The sequence below is a fragment of the Aulostomus chinensis genome, chromosome 18, assembly GCF_037954235.1.
Source record: "Aulostomus chinensis isolate RoL2024-O1b breed Wild chromosome 18, RoL_Achi_v1.0, whole genome shotgun sequence".
Classification (NCBI taxonomy): domain Eukaryota; kingdom Metazoa; phylum Chordata; class Actinopteri; order Syngnathiformes; family Aulostomidae; genus Aulostomus; species Aulostomus chinensis.
This window is the reverse complement of record NC_141337.1, coordinates 18,090,595-18,111,027: the sequence shown is the minus strand read 5'-3', so window position 1 is coordinate 18,111,027 and position 20,433 is coordinate 18,090,595. Positions and strand designations below refer to the sequence as shown.

Here is a 20,433-nt window from a genome sequence, read left to right as displayed (position 1 = left end):
CCTGTTCTGAAATGCATGCACACTTTTCACTATCATCGACAGTGTGATATACCGCTTCAAACATCAAATTCACTTCGAAAACAAGAGAAAAGCATTCATTACATGCCCTCTGGCTTTCTGACTAGAGGGAGATCATAATAATTTTCTATGAAATCATCAACAAAATCATAAAAAAACTTACTTATCCTCATTCATATGGTCATCAGATCCTAGTGTCAACAAAAACTAAGAAGTCAAACATCAATCTTACACTAACTTAAGCCAAATTATTCCTCATACATTAAGCACACTTCTTTTAACATACCATTTCAAGTTGTAATGAAGCATGCTTTTAAATATGAACAGACATATTTTAATTACATGTGATATTCAAAAAAATTATTTGGTTGCATATACACCAGCATAAATTATTTACTTCTGGCTATCTACTGAATGAATGATTCAAAATGTTTAATTAATGTTTAATTAAACTGATTAACTATTTCACTAAATGAAGGAACAAGGATGTCAAAAGTGATGCCAGTCCTCACATCAACAAAGGGGCGTTTGAAGGTCAAGACTTGGTTTTAGGGGTGAGGTTAGAATTAGGTTCTGTTTAAATGTGTGTGTGTGTGTGTGTGTGTGTGTGTGTGTGTGTGTGTGTGTGTGTGTGTGTGTGTGCACGTGTGTGTGTGAGAAATTATTTCACCCGAAAGAAACAATGCATGTGTGTATGTGCTATAGGTACATAATAACGGAATATTTATGTCAGATGAACTAAAAATCACTTCACTGTCAACTGTCATACACACATACACACACTCACATATTTGAATCTCTACATTATCCCATTCCCCGGATAATTACCCCAACTGAACCGAAACGCAGGCCTATCTTTAAAACCAAGTCTTAACTCTCAAACGGCCCTAAAAAAAGCCAAAATGTCCTCACTGTCCTTAAATGTCCTTTTTCACAAGGTCCTCGGAAAGATACACTCACAAGCCAACAACACACACACACGCTCACACACACACACACACAAACACACACACACACGCTCACACACACACACACATACACTCTCTTAACTCTTTCACTCCCTCATCCTTTACTCTCTCTCTATCTCTCTCTCTCTCTGAGACTGTTTCCATGGAAACATTCTGCCTCAAAATCATGGATACCGTATACATGTAGATGAATACATGGATGACAAAAAAGGTTCTATCTATCTATCTGTCTATCTATCTATCTATATGTGACTTATTTAATAATCCAGTACTCTAATACCAACTTCCTTATTCTGTTTCCTACATTAAATATTGGTATTTTCAATGGGTTGTGATGAGCCCTGAGTCCTCCAGCATCACAGTGTCTCATGCAGCCCCATGTGTCCAGCTAACAGCCCTGTCCAGGAGCGCCTTGGCACTGATACAAAGTGCAGCGAATCTGCTGCATAAATCATAAGCCATTTACAAAATGACTTGACGCTATGGCCCCTTTAATCTTCACCGAGCAAGGTATTGTTACAAAGTGGGGCCGTGTGTGTGTGTGTGTGTGTGTGCGTGTGTGTGTGTGTGCGTGTGCATCCTACACACATTGACAGCGCTAACAGAGCGAAACACAAGCATATGTGTGTTGCCATGGCGCCCACAACCACTGCGACTTCCAAGCCAATCTGCTGCGTCACTATGGTAACGATAATCTCTCAGAGGGTGGGAGAAAGAGAGAGGGGAGGGATTCAAAGAAAAAAGGAAGCGGATGGGATGTTACAACTAGACTGCAAAACTGGCCTTCTGTTTTTACTGGAATGTACTTGGACTTTGTCTTCCGTCCATGTGACAGTATCTGCTGAAGTTCTGCCTTACTGTCAGTGAAAGCTTCCCTAAACACACTGTGACAGTGGACAATTTACTCAGCGTTCAAGTCAACCCTCAAAGATATCCTCATGAAATGTTTGTATAATATCAAAAGTTACATACAATTTTTGTTCATAATCCTACAAATAAGGCTGCACGGTGGTGCAGTGGTCAGCACTGTGGCCTCACAGCAAGAAGGTTCCAGGTTCGAGTCCTGGCTCCATCACAGGATCTTTCTGTGTGGAGTCTCCATGTTCTCCCTGTTCCTGTGTGGGTTCTCTCTGGTACTCCAGCTTCCTCCCACCGTCCAAAGACATCAAGAGGGGACGAGGCTGATTGATACTCTAAATTGACTGTAGGTGTGACTGTGAGTGTGAATGGTTGTCTGTCTCTATGTGTTGGTCCTGTGATGGACTGGTGACCTGTCCAGGGTGAACCCCGCCTCTCACCTGTAGATGCTGGGATAGGCTGCAGCCCCCTCGCGACCCTTAACAGGAATAAGCGGAAGACATGGATGGATGGATGGAATCCTACAAATATCCAGTACCATGTTGAGTCCAGTTACAAGTGCTTCCTGTTCTATAGCGAAATATCAAAATTGTCCACCACACCAAGTAATACTGTTAAAGAAAAACTATATATTCACAGTAACAATCACAAATTTCAGTGGTTTTAACCAAATTTTAGTCAACCCACTTGGAGAAGTACGCCATAGTGTAAAAAACCATACCATTTCCTGTTGCCACAAGTTGGAGTAATTAATCTGCCCTTAGAATGATTGGGTTCTTCCATTTTCCATTCAAGACCCCTGACATACAGAAACAAGTCACTGAAAATATGACCTCCTTGGCAGACACACTAAATACTGCTGTAAACATCCTTATGTCTCACCAAAAACCACAAGTTTTGTCACCAGAACAAGGCTACAAAGGTCCAGCCATCTTCATCCCTGCTCCTCCTTGTGAATTATAGTGCAGCACTTTTTTGCATAGGTTTAAAAGAGAAAAAGAAAAGCCTGCACATCCATGTTCTTATGGGCCCTTGCGTGATCTCACAATGCTGAATAGCAAGAGTTAGTTACCTTGCCACCTTTCTTGTCCTACAAGAAACACAAACAACCCTTTATAATTCATCTCCCTGTGTTGCCTGAAGTGATGTGACATGAGAGTGTATTTTCATGAAAACTGGCATTGAGTAACTTGCCCGCTATGCACACATGCTGTGTGTGAAAAGCGTGATAAGACGGTGGCAGACATCCGCCCACCCACTGCACCCCTTGTTCTGACATCCTGTTGAGCCAGTCATCTTCTAGCTACGGCTAGAAGAGGAAACCTCAATGCTACAGTACAGCTGGTGAATTCAAATTCACATGGCAGCAGCAGCCGTCTCCACCTGGCCAACCGGAGCATCACAGTTGCATATCGCCTTCACATCGAAGACATCACAGAGAATGTTGTCTTTCTACTTTTCTATGAGGACAATCTGAACAACATGGTGCCAACCCCCCCCCCCCCACACACACACACACACACGCGCGCACACACGCGCACACACACACACACACACACACTCCATGGCCTGACACAGATACGTTTTAGCACATGTTCTGGTGTGAATAATGGAGGAGTCGTGTGAAATATTGATAAGGCAGTTTTAATAAATTAACCCTGATATAAATTAGTCATGAATTACACTCTTTAGCAATTACTGTGGTGCAATGTACTTATCAGGTCTGTGGAGGAGGATCTATATGGCCGATGATGACATTGTACCCTTGCTGCATGCTCACTCGGGGGCATACAGTGTGAAAGCAAAGAAGGTGTAAATTTGTTGCGTGTGTATGTGTTCGCACATGGATGTATTGAGTGGTGTGTGTTCAGACATGGGAGCTGGATGTGTAAACAGCGTAATATATTGTGCTAATAGGAAGAGCGGCGAGAGAGACGGAAATGAGGACAGATGACATCAAAGCAGCAAATGGCACGAGATATGTAGCTTGGATTGGACAAATGGTAGACATCACTGCAATAATTAGAGTATAATTAGACAAAGCAAAGCTCAGTGCCTCTATATTTTGGTGTTGGAGAAACGTATCGAATAAGAATCAAAAATAAAAATTGATAGCCAGCGGAAGGAGTAGTCATGCAAATAAAGAAACTAATCCAACAAAAATAAGGAGACATTGGTAATGTCAGATCAAATCAGCCTATAAGAAAGAAGAGCACTGGAACGACCTGGCGGAAAACAAAGATTCACTCAGAAACAATTGAAAAGATTTCAGCAGAGAAAGGAAGGCAGGTATAAAGATGGAGAGACACAAGAGAGCAAAAGCATCCTGACCAAGTTCCAATCAAGAACCATCACAAACAGGAACCTTTTTAACGCCTTCCATTGGCCTAACCCATAAACACACACTCAACCGGCCTTTATAAACTAGTTTAGCACAGGTGGACACAGTGTCTGGAGAGCAGGCACACGCTCTTCCCTCAGCTCAGTACGCTGCTTCAGTATTCTGCACACACTCATGCAAACACATAAACACTCCATCGAAAGCTTCACTGAGGCCACACAAGTTCAAAAATGTCCACAGAGCTTAAAAGCACTTGACACCTTTCCAAGTCCTAGCTCATTTGGAACCTGCCCACGGCCAGCAAGGTCAGGGCCGCCGTTGTCAAACTCATGATTGCCACACTATTGTGTATTGCTCAGTAGTGGTCACTCTCTCAAGCTCCTTCCTCTTCAGCTCTCTCCTTCCTCTTCCTGCTATCTTCATTTGTCAGGCTGGTGCTGCAGAATGTCACAGTTCTGGCTACAGTGGACTTAATTTACTTAGTGCAGTGGTGTGTCCTTCTCTTGTGGCGTTGAATGAAGCGCTATGGGCTGGACAAGGCGATGCTAAAATGGGATCAGCAGTAAAGTATGGCTTATACTCAGGTGACTGTGACCATACAGCGATTATTCATCAGATTGAACTGTAAACTACATTTGATTTACACATCTCCGTCCCTCTCTCACTGACCTAACATTTTGTAATCCTTGCTGGAAAAACATCACCAAGTTAGAGGTTAAGTCTTTATTATCCCTCATGACAACTAGTCCTGTAGCAGGACTGCAAAGCAGTATTATCTGTCATGAAAATATCACTGATTAAAAAGGAAACAGGATTTATATAACTTTGGCTTGAGAGACTTCACTGACCGAGAGCAAACTTAGTTTTTCCCCAATTGTAAATGGTGTTATCACCCACCCTACCAAGCTGGTCCTTCTGCTGCTATGAGGAGCACTGCTGACTATCTCATTTTTTTCTTCCTTGGAGTCACCGGCTGCATTTTTTCAACCAGTTGGTGAGCAAGGGGAATGTAGAGCCCCCCAGCTCCCCTCTACCATTTACAGGTACACTGACCAACCTGAGGAGGCACTGTTGCAGTGACCAGGACATATACCCTCACCTGGCTTCCAACCTGCAGACATTGTCAACAGTGTCTGTACGGATCAATCAATCAACTCCAAGAACCAAACCAGCGTGCAGCACCTGAGTGCCACCGAAGACAAGAAATTAGGATGATTCATTGCAATGACCTGTTCAAAGAACTATGAAGTCAGTACGAAAAAAGTACACAAAAAGATTGAATAATTGAAATCGAGGTAAAGGTTTGAAGCGACATGGTCCAGCCCTTACGGCTCATACTAAAAAAGAAAAGTTTGAATTGATAGTCCTGGTGAGTCCTCACCGCCACACTACAGGAATCAGCTGCAACTATTTGTTTGATTGTGTTTGTTGGAAGTGACATGTCATGCTGCTCCAACTGCTGGTCCCTACAAGGGCAACACCACCTCATACTAAATCAAGTGTAAACAGGCAGGCCACTCCCATCAGTCAATAACCACGACTGTGAATAACTACAGAATCAGTCAAGGTGGGGTTGCTACTAACACATACAGCTATTTTAATTGTTGCACGTGCCCTTTTATTTTTCCCAAGCCTTATTCATTTTTAAATAATAATGTTTTTGAAAAATGCTCGTCCTAAATGCTTTTGTCATACTTTGTTGTTATTATTATGTGTGCTATGAGTAGTTATGGTATTTAGGGGTCAACAATTTTTCTTAAATTTCTATGTATTATTCATATCTATCTGCTTTTATGTATGACTGTTAACATGTCTGCTGCTGGCCTGTTAAGGGGTTAAAGCTGCTGTTGATATTTTCATACTTGCTAATATTACATAGATGCCATCAGAACGAAGACATCTGTCAAAGTTCAACAACTTCGCAATGCCTTGGCACATGCAGGGTCCTGACTGAACTAAAACAACACGTCAGACCAGCAGAAACGTTCCAGAGATGTTTACAAAGTGTCACTTTGCTCAGTGTGGTTTGAGATTTTCAAACACCATTAGTTTTTGAAAAATCCCGTAGATTATTAGACAAACCCGTCTCAGAATAAAGAAGAAACAAGACCTAGATCATGCATTTCTTGAGTCAAGGTGAGTTTTTGGAGCAATAGATTCTCATTTATGTTTGCAAACAAATTATCTGCAGCAAAAAAAAAAAGGTTTCAAGAATGCATCTTGGCTTTGACCTAATAATGATTTGCCGTTAACTGTGAGGAACTTCAGGTACAGCATTTGAATTCATTGGAAAGTGACGACGAAGCCTCCCTTAACCTATAAAAGGGTCTCCTGATTGAGCTGCTTCACTTCCCAGCCATCTCTCATCTCTTTACATTTTGATTCACTCCACTTCAGTAAAGTGAACCGACCAGGTGTCAGGGATCATCCAGCCATCCATCCAGCCAGCCTGCCAACCATTCACTCAGGTTCTACAAAATAGACTGTAGGCCAATTGATAATCTCTTGAACACTTGAAGACAAAGGTTATCGCCAAACAAATTTAGTTACATCAGCGAGGGCCGAAGGATCTCAGCAGCGATCACAACTGATCTAATCAACAACACAGCTAATTTGATTATAAGACTGCTGGTCTAGAGCGCAGACGATGGCTAGGGAGGAGTAGAGCAGTGGAGAAGAGAAGAGTAAATTTGAATGTGTGTGTGTGTGTGTGTGTGTGGGGGGGGGGGGGGGGGCAGAGACAATTGAGCAGAGCAGATGTATAAAAACAGACCAGGACTGAGGAAAGACAGAGCAGACATGGCAGAGTGAAGAAGCAGAGAGGAGATCAGACCAGGACATGTCTGAAACAACCACAGGAGTGCAACATACACAAAATGGGAAACGCATTCAGCAGCTGCCCTGAAATCCATTGTCATCTCAAAGCAGGAAGTATTGTGTGCATTTAATTTACATTGTTCACATCCCTCTAACTCCCGTTTCCAGCTGGTTGTGTTGCTGTGTAAGTGAGATGTGATGATGTGAGAATCAGTTTTCTCTGACTGAATGTGAGCTTGTATCAGAGGAAAAATGTACTTCCTGTGAGCCTGTCCAAGTGTCCATCTGAGTAACACAAATTACAAAGCACTCAGAGAGCACATAACTCCACCAACCACTTCATGCACAGACCTTACCAACCCTGACAGGACTGTTCTGTGGAGTGGGATGGAGGTGAAACCAAATAATGTTAGGATTTTTTTTTTTTTTTGAAGGAGCAGACTAATGCTGCCCTGTGGTGCAAATTTCACTTCCTGTGTCCACTGAGTGGTCAAGTCAATTCAGTTTTATTTGTCTAGCGCCAAATCACAACAAAAGTTATCTCATGACACTTTACTAGTAGAGCAGGTCCAGTACCTCCCTCCTTCAATGAATTTATACCCAACAATTCTCCATCAGCAGCACATCCTGCAACAGTGGCGACAAAACCTTCCTTTTAACAGGCAGGAACGTCAAGCAGACCCAGGCTCAATGGGGACGGCCTTCTGCTTTGGCCGGTTGGGGGGAAAGAGAGCAGGAGAGCAGGACAGAGACAAAGACAGATAATGGAGGAAGACAGATATGCAGAAGCAAAGAGTGGAACAGAGATAAAGAGTGAGAGAAAAGGGAAGAGACTGATGGACAGACGGGGACGTGAGCAAGTGGTGCTACGGGTGGCAGTTTGAGCCTCTTCAGGTCTGCAGCCTCCTCCAGCAGCAGCATCAGTCAGGGATCTAGGAAGTGACTGCACAGACTGCACACTACATCTTATTTTTGTTTGTCTACATGAAGGAAATAAAGGTGTCATTTCAATGTAAATTAAATGGGTTTTTTTCACATCAAGCTTACTTTCTGCCACCACTCATTGGCAGTATGATTTAAATTTAGCTCGTAAATGCCTTCAGTCTGGGACTCTAAACAAACAAGTGAGGTTTGGAAAAGATCTTACAATATGAAGTCCGGATACAAGTGTTTTATTACGAAATATCAAAAGACCTTTTAAAGAAAACTCTCTGTCTTCACATCACCAGGGTCTTAAGACCTGTCTGACCAGGTCTAAGGTAAATCTAAAGTACCTGCAAGGAGGAGTACATCAGTGTTTACAAAGAACATGTCATTTCCTGGTGGTGCAATGGTAAAAATCACCCTCATATTTCTTGAGTAATACTGCTGACAGACAAACATTACCTCCTTGCCGGCTTGTGTTTCTGTGTGTGTCATGAGCCCAATCTCAAAACTGATATAAAACTAATTTTGAAAGAAGCATCCAGACTCACTTTGGACACAAGTCCCCTCAGCCCCCCCACATACACACACACAGATTTTGCCAAATAAAAAAAACAAAACTATACTGTAGCAACACACACACATGTGCAGCTACAGCAGACATTCAGGGTTGCTGAAGGGTGCCCCTGAATACAATACTGAGCTCTGGAGCAGAGCATGACAGGCATCAGTGTCCTACTGAAACGCCACTGGGACCAATTAGGAAATGCACAGAGCAAAGCGCCACTGAATGCTGTGCTTCACAACCAGTTCAAAAGGCCTGCTGCTGCGATGGACAGCTGTGGGGGTGGGGCTGGATTTTATATGAAGGGGGTGATTTGTGTGTGTAGGGTATTATTGCTTAGGAGGAATGATCGTAGCATGCAGGGCATGAAGGTGTGTGTGTGTGTGTGTGTGTGTGTGTGTGTGTGTGTGTGTGTGTGCGCGCGCCTGTGTGTGCGTGTGCGCGCGCCTGCGTGTACTTGTACCTGAACCAGAGCACTTTTTAACGCTGCTGTGTCGTATTTCACCATCCATAAATGATTGCCACATTAATTTGGGGGCATTAGTGTAATTGTAAAATAATGACTGTAACAAATGAGACTGTTTCAGAAATGCCTGGCCTCTACACTCTATCTTACATTGTACAGCCCATAAGCTGCTTCTCCACTACACGCTACCAGCTCCATTAAACTCCATTTGACTCACACTCACATTTCCCACTGCACACAACACCAGACATGTCAACCGCTTCGGATGCCCAACATCTGGGAAAATCTTCAACCTCAAAAATCAAACATCATCTGTAATCTAAACTCTTATTGCGCTGTTTAATGAAGCATTTGAGACTGATATTTACTGGCGACGGGCGTGAATAATTAATTGCTTGATTGCTTGCTTTAAATTAGGAAACTCCAAATTTTACTTCTGCACTTCCCTCTCTTGTCAGGCACGATCCTGGATCAGTTGCCTATTAAAGTCCCCTCCAGTGCAGTGATATTACCTTAAAAATAAAAGCAGCAATACGTTATTGCTATTATTGTTTTGTCAGATTCTGAGGGCCTTATTCTTAAAGATCCGAACCAAAAGTCTAGTGTTAGCTTGTCCTTTGAGGCTAAACAGGGACCCCCCTCTCGTTTGTACAAGCACTTCTCCCTGACCCGTCCTGGAATACGCTACTCTACATGAAATATCCTACTATCACATGAACCCTTCGGTCTCCCTAATCATTTCATTGTGACTTTTTTTGTCAGCTTTGGTCTTGCATTGCTGCATTACCTGCACAGCTCGCAGGATCAATAAGCTCAGTTATACCTGATTTGGGGGGCTTGAGTAATAAATAAATTCATGTTTACATGTAGTTTATGAGTTTATGCTCTTCTACACTTAATTAACATTCCTTTTTTCCAAAGTTTTATCAGCTGTGAAAAATTCTTTCTCTCAAGTAGTAACCGTGACTGCTTATTACTCGTGCGATTACTAGAGCTGGCAAAGTCTGCAATATTTACCAAGTTGTTATGTGACAATTTATACTGTTACACTTTGTGTTCTCAGGTTCTGTGAGCAGGAAACAACTCCCTCACCTGAGCACTTCATTAGGGTTGCCTGAGATGGGGGTCTTCTTGTCAGGAGCTCCGTGGCACTCAGACTTCAGCAGGGTGTGAGGTCCACGGTCCATCATCATGGTGGAGGTTGCCATTGTGATGATAGCCACACCATCACGAACTCGGGCCTCCAGGCCGTAGTCCCACTCATCGTAGGACACGGACAGCAGCCCTGCATGGACCAAGACAAAAGAAGAGACACGTCAGAAAAATGATAAGAGAATGAACAAGTGAAATATTTAAGTAAACTGGTGGTTTTCAACCCGGGGGTTGGGACCCTAACAGGGGTCATTTGATAAAAAACAAAATAATTATCTATTTCCCTTTTTTTTTTCTTTTTTACATTGTGCAACCACTAACAAAATAATTTGAATTAATTATTGAATATGAACATCAATGGTCTTCATTTATAGAATAAACATACAACAGGAAAAGGGTGCACAATTGGCGTGCAACCATCACCACACAAGTGACATGAATGGAGTCATGACCAAATCTCATCTCATCTCAGGTGGTGTACACACATTTTCAGGTCAGAGTGACGGTAAATCTGGCAGAGTTGCAGAATTGTTCCGAGACCATTCTGACTGGCACCAAAGCAGCCCCGTATTCATTTGAAAATAAAATGAATCCTGTTGCAAGATGTTTCCTGCACGCGGATTCACAGTTTCTATCTTTGATCGATGACTGAGGGCTTGAACTAGAAAACTATGAAAACTGGTGTAAATGATCAACTTTTAAAACGATACAAACAGACACTTCTGAACTAATGCACATAAAAGTATAAGTTGACAGGTTTCGTTTTTTTTATTTCACAAGTTAACAGTCCCAGTTACGTGAGTAACATTTGTTTATCATTGTTTGTTTGGGCTTAAAATACACGTCGACTGTGATGTAAACTCACTGAAGTCGAAATTTGATGTATTATTCAAAAAAGATATGGGAATGGAGGTCACAAAGAAGTACAATTACTGTAAGGGATAACGACTGAAAAAGGTTGGGAACTGCTGAACTACATGGTGAGAGAGGTGAATTGGATCATGAGACAAGAGTTGGACAGATGCAGGTAAATCATAGCAGAGAGAGACAGATTATTATGTTAGGAAATACAGAGAGGGGGACATGTTTGAACGTACTCCAATAGACAGCATACACTATGTGATGACTAGACGCATCTATCACCTTGCTGTTTGTCCATCTGTCAGTCTAAAGCGCAGTCTGTCTATGTTGGCCTTTACGCTGCCTGTAAGCCTGTTTATCTGTCAAATCCTGCTCTCTTCTGACAACGTGTTTGGTTATGAACATTCATTTGTGGGCCTTTCTCTCTTCGCCTCTCTGCCCATTTCTCCAGGTGACCTTCTAACTATCCATCAACCTCTTCAGCTGTCTGCCAGGGTGTTCATCCTTCCTCCACCCTCCACAGGTAGCTGTGGTTGACCTTACAAGTTTGGCATTTTTAAACCTTTATTAATCCAGAGACGATACATCCATGCTGCTAAACTCATCATGCATGGAAGACTTATTCTTAATGTATTTTTATCATGCTGTTCATCTAAAATAAATAATCAAAAATACACAAGCAACATTTTCAAAGGAATGGACTGTGTCTTCGCTAACCTGTGATCGTGCGGGGGCACAGGTGAAAGTGTATCATTTGCCATTCAAGAGCAATAGTTCAATAAAATGTCTAGCTCATTTTGGAAAAGCCAGAGGAGAAAATATGAAATACAGCCATTTCCATCAAGTGGTTTAAAGGAATGAATCAGGCTACATAAGAAGTATTTCTGTCTGAAGGTGGTAGGATAGGCAACATACAACAAGACTTGGAAACAATGGAGGTCTCTCCATGGTTTTTGCTTGTGAGGAATTACCTTTTGTTGGACAAGTTGTAAGTGTTTTAAAGTACTAGGGAATATCCAAGAATTTATTGGAATGAGTCAATCATACTGTATTTCCTGTTTTGCACATTAATTCTTTTTTTTAAAAGAAAAGCCAAAAACCGTCTAATCAAAGCATTAAAACTTTTTTATCATTGTGTTGCCATAATAAGCTGAATCTGCAAAAACAACCAAATGCGCAACGACTCACTTAGATGTCTTGGACTCAGAGGGATATTTTCTTCCTCTGGAAAGGAGCACAGTTCCTATCAATATTGCAACATACACTGAATGCACCATCCAGTATAATCAGTGTCTTCATCATCAAACTGTACACTCAATAATCCATAAAATCCTTGCCTGGAGTGAAGCACAAACTACAACACTTCTGGTTTGGCATGATCATGAATGAGTAAGAATGGGTTGACCTGAATGTTAAAGTTAATCACGTCATCATTGAACGCTATGGACACTTTTACGATTGTTCTTGGGCCTCTCAGTTAGCTTCCTGCTACACATAGATGGCTGGTGTTTTCAGAATTCCTTAATCTCCAGTAAGTAACGTAGGTGGGGACAACTGACAAATAGTGAAAGGAAAAATAACAAGTCTGAAGAAAAATGACACATTTTGGATGAAGTGTTGCCAAAAGTTACAAGGTGCTGGTAGATCAAAGATAGGCCCTTTTCACATCAGCCATTTTGAAGGGTAAATGTAGTTGCAATTGATTAAATCAATTACAGTCTTATTCCACCTTGAGTTTATCCATTTTAATTAGCCAGCATGAATAATAACCCTTGCCCACATTGGTGGAACAGTAACTAATGTTAACGATTACACCTCCCTTTTCCCTACAATAATATGTCAAAATGGCTGCTGTGAAAAGGGTCTTTTAGACTAACCCTAGAATTGTAGCTCCGTCCATCACTTTTTTCTTTTTTTTTTGTTTTGAGACAGTTGACATTCTTTAGCAGGGGTCCCCAAACTTTTTTCTGTGAGGGCCACATAACTCTCCCCTTCTCTGATGGGGGGCCGGGGTCAGTTTGTAACAGAAAAAGTGTGGCGATCGCAGGGGTGCCTAAACGTAAAAATGTATTGTTTTCCAGGAAGCCACACAACCAAATCACCCTCTCTGGGTTCTTCACTGAAAAAAGTCAGGAAATCTATAATGACACCACCAAATCACCCTCCCTGGGTTCGGGTCAAGGAACTTCTTCTGGGGTTGCCAGACAGGGGCACAGACTGCAGAAGGGTGGAACAGAATGTCACGCTCTGTGCGTGTATGAAATAGTTACTAACTGACTGTTCACACCAAACGCGACGCAAATTTTCACGTCGCTTTATTCGCGAATGCCGCGGATATAAACATATTGATCCAGCGATCAAATTTGCGCGAATAAAGTGACGTGAAAATTTGCGTCGCGTTTGGTGTGAACAGTCAGTTAGTAACTATTTCATACACGCACAGAGCGTGACATTCTGTTCCACCCTTCTGCAGTCTGTGCCCCTGTCTGGCAACCCCAGAAGAAGTTCCTTGACCCGAACCCAGGGAGGGTGATTTGGTGGTGTCATTATAGATTTCCTGACTTTTTTCTCTGAAGAACCCAGAGAGGGTGATTTGGTTGTGTGGCTTCCTGGAAAACAATACATTTTTACGTTTGGTATGAACACACCTTAATAGATAATAATGAAAATAGTTCATAGCTAGCTATCAATTTTATTATCAAATACAAATACACATATATGGAAAAAAAAATCTAAATGTGTCTCTGGTATTGTTCAGGGGGCCAGGCCAAATGTGGAGGCGGGCCGTATCCGGTCCACGGGCCGTAGTTTGGGGACCACTGTTCTATAAGGTACAGCCTGACCAGCAGTAAATACTTTAGTAGTCAAACTACTTTTAACTTTGTCGTCGTCATCGACTTCCGCTTATTCCTTACTAGTAAGGGTCGCGGGGGGGCTGGAGCCTATCCCAGCATCTACGGATCACCCTGGACAGGTCTCCAGTCCATCGCAGGGCCAACACACAGAGACAGACAACCATTCACACTCACAGTCACACCTGCAGTCAATTTAGAGTATCAATCAAATTGCATGTCTTTGGACTGTGGAGGAAGCTGGAGTACCAGAGAGAACCCACACAGGAACAGGGAGAACATGGAGACTCACACAGAAAGATCCCGTGCTGGAGCCAGGACTCGAACCCGGAACCTTCTTGCTGTGAGGCCACTTTGCTGACCACTGCACCACCGTGCAGCCCCTTTTAACCATGTCATTTAGTTTATTCATAATCTTTAAGTTGTTGTTTTATTTTCTGGTACAAGTAACAGACACTGAAAAATATAAACACTAAATGGGACTAACCACTGTGGAGCTTGTTTAAGTATGACTGTCTAAGCTAGCTTTCTTTAGCTTGAAACCACACTTCCTTTAATTCTGTGCATCATCGTCATGGGACTGATAATTTTGTCAGGGACATAAATTCTTAGCCTCTGCCTTCATAAGCTTAAAAATGAATGCGGTGATGTACATGTGATGTGGTTTAGCTGATGTTTATCATATATGGGTGTGATCTGTTTTGTGTGCTCAGCGATCTTACAACGGCTGTGAGCTATGAGAAAAAAACTGCACACGATTTAACACTCTTCACACTTAAACATCAGAAGCAAACACAGTTTGAATATAATTATTTGTTATTTGAATCCATTTTAAAACAAGTAATATTTGTGTGTGCATCAGAAATACATTCGTGAATTTTATTAATTTATTTGTGGATTATTTCTACTTTTAAGGACAGATATTTTTTGTGTGTATTGAAAAATATTTTGAGTTGGGAGACATTTGTATATAAATCCCAATATACATTTTGTGAATACTTTGTTCATTTGTTGATTATGAGACTGATCTAACTTTATATTATGCGCTGCTTCTCTTGGAAAGGGAAACAGCCATTACCATTGCAGTCTATCCTTTTGTTCTAACTCAATGGGTGGTCGCCAGCCAAACAGGTTCCCAGCCCCCACATTGTCCTAGAGTACAGAATGACCAGTAACAAAATGTACATCATCAGTCCCTCCAGGAAATCTTGCGATCGCAAAAATGAACACATATTCAACCAATGCTAATATGACTGTCCACTGGCAGTTTCCTGGTCTATTTTTGCCGAGAGCCGCGTGCCTGTCGCATAAAAAAGAAGCTCTGAAGCTCAGAGCTTCAAGATCACTGGATTTATACTTTATCCAAAACCTGTCGGGGTGAAATACTGCATGTCCTGGATCAGCAAAGTAGTAGGTCTGTTCTATAGAAACTAACAAACTGCTAGTGGTTTGTGAACTTCACTGCGCTTGAAGTGATGAACTCCCGGCACATTTCAGAGCTGAGTGAACTTGGAGTCATGCTCACGTTGATGTTCACTCCATCAGGCATGTGTTCACAGTAGGATGGGCTGAAAAGTCATCATTAGCATCACAGTGTATCCTTTTGTTCTAGATCAATGGGTGGTCGCCAGCCAAACAGGTTCCCAGCCCCCACATTGTTCCAGAGTATGGCCACTGAAAGAGGCCAATACAGAGAACCAATACCAATATGCCTGTCTACTGGCCATCTCATGGTCTTTGTTTGCCGAGAGCCGCGCGCCTGTTGCGTAAATCACTGCCAAGCCCTGGAATCTCCAGATGACGCGCCGCAGCAGACACGCAGAACCGGCGCAACTCTCCCGCTGCTCATGCTGGCATGAGCACAAAACGGGAAATAGACAGTAAAATCAGTATCATATGAGTATTTTACAGCTTTTATAATGTCTGTATCTGCATATGTGACACTGATGAGAAAACACACAATATGAGAGGGACAGGAGTTCTCCAGCATCTCTGCTGCAGCTCCGTCTATGTTCCAGCGCATGTTAAGTAAAATTACATCACATAAAACCTCACAAATTATAGCGCAATTTTTTAGAAAAACCATTGCAAAATCAAGCTTTTTTGATCGCACAATCACAAAAAAACAGTGTGAAATCCTGGAGGGACTGGTATACATGTATGTACGCACACAGTATACTGTAAGAGAAAAAAAAATCAGGTCTTATCTATTTGCAAATCGAAAATATGTATTAAAGCAAAACTAAAGCAGAAGATGAATGCAGCAGAGTAAAAATCTTCTGCCATCTCCTGGTGACACCCTGCAATTGAATAAATGGGCGTGTTTATGGTGGCTTCTGGGCACACCCCCAAGGGGGGGGGGGGACTCCCAGTGGCTGGAAACTGGAGCTGGACACCGGCTAGCAGCATTTTTTTTTCCATTTAACTGTGGCAATCTGCAGAATGTAAACGAAAGGGAAGCAATTTTTCAACAAACAAAAGAGAGGGAGACAGAGGTGCATAAGCAGACAGATAGAACAATCAGAAGCCATAAGCTATTATTTAGTTGTTGTAGTCACTTCTCTGAAGTTTGAATCCTTTAATCATAATGGTTAGAATTATGTTAATTAGATAATTTAGCAGTTTATAATCCTACATTTTGAATCCTGCAATAGTTGGGTTAATAGAAGCATTCAAAATGTAGGATTATAAACGGTTAAATTTTAGAATGATGTAAATTCTATAATTTAACCGTTTATAATCCTACATTTTGAATGCTTCTATTAACCCAATTTAGAAGGACACCCAGGTTTAATACCGTTTTTAGCATTGCTGTTAAATAAATGTTCCTCAGGCTATCAAAGGTCGCTGCATGTTTAAATCCATAAATTACTTGACATGCCTGGCAATCTTCCACAGTTGTTATGTGTTGTGACAATGGTGCACCAAGACGTGGAAAAGTTAAGGTAGAAATTAATTTGTTCACAAGTATTAAATGTACTGTACCACTATACTTGCATGATGGAAACAATGACTTCTTTTTTTTTTTAAATGACTAACACAGTCAGGCCATCACTGCACTGTTCCCTTATTTGCTACATGTTGGCAACAGGCCCGACCAGTTCAGACCAAAAAGTCATAATGAGCTGAGCAGTCTTCATTGTTCCTCCTCAGTTCTGGTCAAGGTGTTTATCTCAGCTTCTGAAAACACCAGTGATAAATGGCAGTGTTATGATGCTGTAAACTGGCGGCTTTCAGAATGTTGCAGACTTTGCAAGAATTGAACTGGTTTTGTCCTGACTCTTTGGCCTAATATGCCATAAAACCTTTAACTAGCTTTTGCTTCATTAAAAGTCAGCTGGAGAAAAGTTTAGCATCGCACCCTTTGCTTATACTAACATTAGCAAGCTGCAGGTCAGTATAGACCTGCTCTTGACCAGTGCTGGGCTTGTTACTGAATAAAATGTAATGTACTATTCATTCGTGCTTTCAAAAGGCAGGTTGTTACACTGTCACAGTTGATGTTTCAGGAAGTCTGACGTCGTGTTTTCCAAGTGGAGACGTGCAACCTCTACCTTTACGCAATACACGTTGGACAGCAATTTTCATGTTATTTTTCCTTTCAAAAACAATCATACAAATCGGACTACATCCAGCAGCTGAATGCATTCTATTTTCTACCTGCTCATTTCTGCAGGATGTAATGTTTAACTCGTAATGCCCAACACAACTTGATTATCTACGGTTGTTAACTGAAGACGCCTGCTTTTGTTAATTCTGCATGAAATCAACAGCTCATTTGTGAATTTTGAATGATAAATCTACCGTCACTGTGAACTGTTGCGCTGGTTACGCTTGACAGGCGCGGCGGCAATAACAATAAATGGGGCAGGGCTTGTTCACTGGCATCTGATCTTGGAGACATGCCTGTCCAAAAAGCAACTCTTATCAAAGCTCTCAGCCAGAAGTGCCCTTATGACTTCTGAAAATGGCCAATAACTGATCTTTGAGCATCACTGGACACATCTGGGTTTGGGGTCACACAGCTCTCAAAGAACAACCCCCTGCCTTCAGAAATTTATCTGGCTATCTGTCTCTCTGTCTGCCATTTAATCTGTCCCTCTCTCTGTCCATCAGTTGCTCTGCCTCTGTCAGACAGTGTCTGACCACATGTCAGCTGGTCCACGACCATGTCAGTGGTCAGAAATAGACAGGCGGCCTGGCAACCTGCCTTCCTCGCGGGGCCTCAGCTCTGACAGCTCTGGCCCCCCAGGACCACATCTAATGTCACACGCTGCTGACACTTTTTCAACACTCAACTCACTCACACTCCATTACTTGTTCAACAAACTTCGCTTTTATTTTAAGCCTGTTAGACTCGGTACATGTATGTGGTTTGTGTTGTATGTGCGACACTTCATGTGTGGTGTATTTTGTATCTGTATTCTTTGCTGCATCTTAAGAACTGCAGCTCTCTGAATATATATTCCTACATCTCTCAGGACATGTTTAGATGTCACAACACAGACATGTCAGCTGGCAGTGCTATAGCTGAACAGCACTGTGGCAGCTGCAACTGCCTCTGTTTAAACGCAAAGACTGTCCTGTCACAGATAGACACACACGTACGCACAAATACACAAAAAGATTGCAGACAGAACATCCATGTGCAGGGAAATTGACTGGAGAACGTCATAGTAGAATGACTATCGCTGGGTATTTTTGGAAACAGCTTATTATTGTCGGTGATGTCAGATTGGGTGGTTACGTTGGCACAGTGTGCACAGCAGTTATGTTTAATTCTGATTGGAAAGAGTAAGGCCGGGAAGAAAGGGCTGTTAGAGAGGGAGTGGGGGTGGTGGGGGCAGCAGAGAGTGGGGAGAAAGCCAGGAAGAATAAAAACTGAGAAGAAAACATGAACTAAAGAGAAAAAGGAAGAAAGGAGGAGTGTGGGAGGAGACATGGCTCCCCAGAGCGCCACTTAAGGAGGGCATCAGGAGAATTACCCAGGAGAATTAGAGGCTCTTCATCACACATGGTGCAAACTATTTAGTGTGCCTAGTAAGCAAATTAGCCTCGCAGCTAGTGTGCACCTTCTGATGAACCCTGAACTACTGGATTAACCCAGAGCCCCACACCATCAGTCACATGCCGTGCCACGGTACCATTTTACCCTGTTTTAGTTCTGACTGCCACATCCGGCTCCACATGGCGTCTGGAATGTGGACATCGGAGGATGAGCATGGGTTGAATGTTTCAATACCTGACATCTACAAGTATCAAGCCCTTGTGTTTCCTTTGTAGTTCAGTTGGACAAATATAAATCCAATTTAAATCTATCTGAAGAGCCCAGCTTCTGGCTCTCGTCCAGAGCGCAAAACTTCTGTGATCAATAACAGGACCCTCACCCCAACACACACACACACACACACACACACACACACACACACACACACACACACACACACACACACACACACACAGAAAAACATCCAAATTAATGTTTTGTCTTGAAAGAACGAGGCTCCTTTCATTTTTTTCCAGCTCTCACTGCTGTTAAGAAAAAGCCAACATCATCATGTTCGTCAGGTCTGTGAGCAGAACCTGAGACCCCCTTTCATTCTCACTTCTGTCCCAGGTGTCACAGTCTCATTTGGACTGTTTGAACTTCAGTATTTTTGGTCACCATTGTTCTCTCTGAATGTTTTACTTCCTGCCTGTTCATGTCTCCACCTGTGTAACAGATAATTTTTCCCTAATCCCAAACAATTGGCCATCTTGACTAGTCAAAGCAAGCATAATTGGTTGATTTATAAAGATAAATTGTGGTCTGTGGCCCATTGAGGTGGAAGTGGGCAATAATTAATGCTGTCAATGACACATCTTTACAGCTGCAATGATGTCAAAATGGCTGTTGTGAAAACTGCCTATCAGGTCCCTGCCAGCAAGGGCTGAACAATTTACACAATCAGAATTTGCCAAAAACACTACATGGCCCAATGAAATTTTAAATCTGAAGAGATGCTTGTCAAAGGTAAGTTTGTGTAAAAAAAACAAAACAACAACATTCTAAATTCTGTTTTTTTTGTTTGTTTGTCTGTTTTTCGTATAAGAATGAATGACATTGGATTTTTCCTACAACATTCCTATAGTTTACCATCTACTGTATTTGACCAAATTTTACTCACGCCAATATCATATAAAATTATATAATATTCACATTTTGTAGTTACTGAAAAACCATGAAAAAACTGTGAATCTAACAGGGTGATATTTTTCTTCGAAAAAGCCCATAAATAATATATTTACCACACTGGGTTCTCAAGAACAAATGATGAGCAAAAAAGAAGAAACTTTGGTCAAATCAATATCCCAAAAATCTTAACATGGCCAATATATGATTATATCAAGGCCAAATTCCACAATGCTAAATCCATGTTAACTGAGAGAGGTTTGTGTGTCCATCAACACGCCCTCATTAGTCTCATCCAGGCAATACACAAACTGGTCTTGATTGGTCAGTGACAACAAAAATCCAGAGAAAACGTGTGATTTTAAGTACCGTCATCTTCTTAAAATAATTGACAAAGTCATAAATAATATATCTGATATGGTAATACGTACATTTTAAA

The 20,433-nt window shown here is 41.8% G+C and overlaps 1 protein-coding gene across 5 annotated transcripts in view; it reads right to left on the bottom strand.

The window, feature by feature from the left end:
• The window catches only part of grin2ba (glutamate receptor, ionotropic, N-methyl D-aspartate 2B, genome duplicate a), a 160,476-nt gene that overhangs the window by 38,341 nt on the left and 101,702 nt on the right, over window positions 1-20,433 (bottom strand). For all 5 annotated transcript variants that reach the window (XM_086184043.1, XM_086184045.1, XM_086184046.1 and 2 more), the window contains one exon: window positions 10,050-10,242. In XM_086184043.1, coding sequence (XP_086040169.1) covers window positions 10,050-10,242 — 193 coding nt within the window. The remainder of the gene's footprint in view (window positions 1-10,049; window positions 10,243-20,433) is intronic.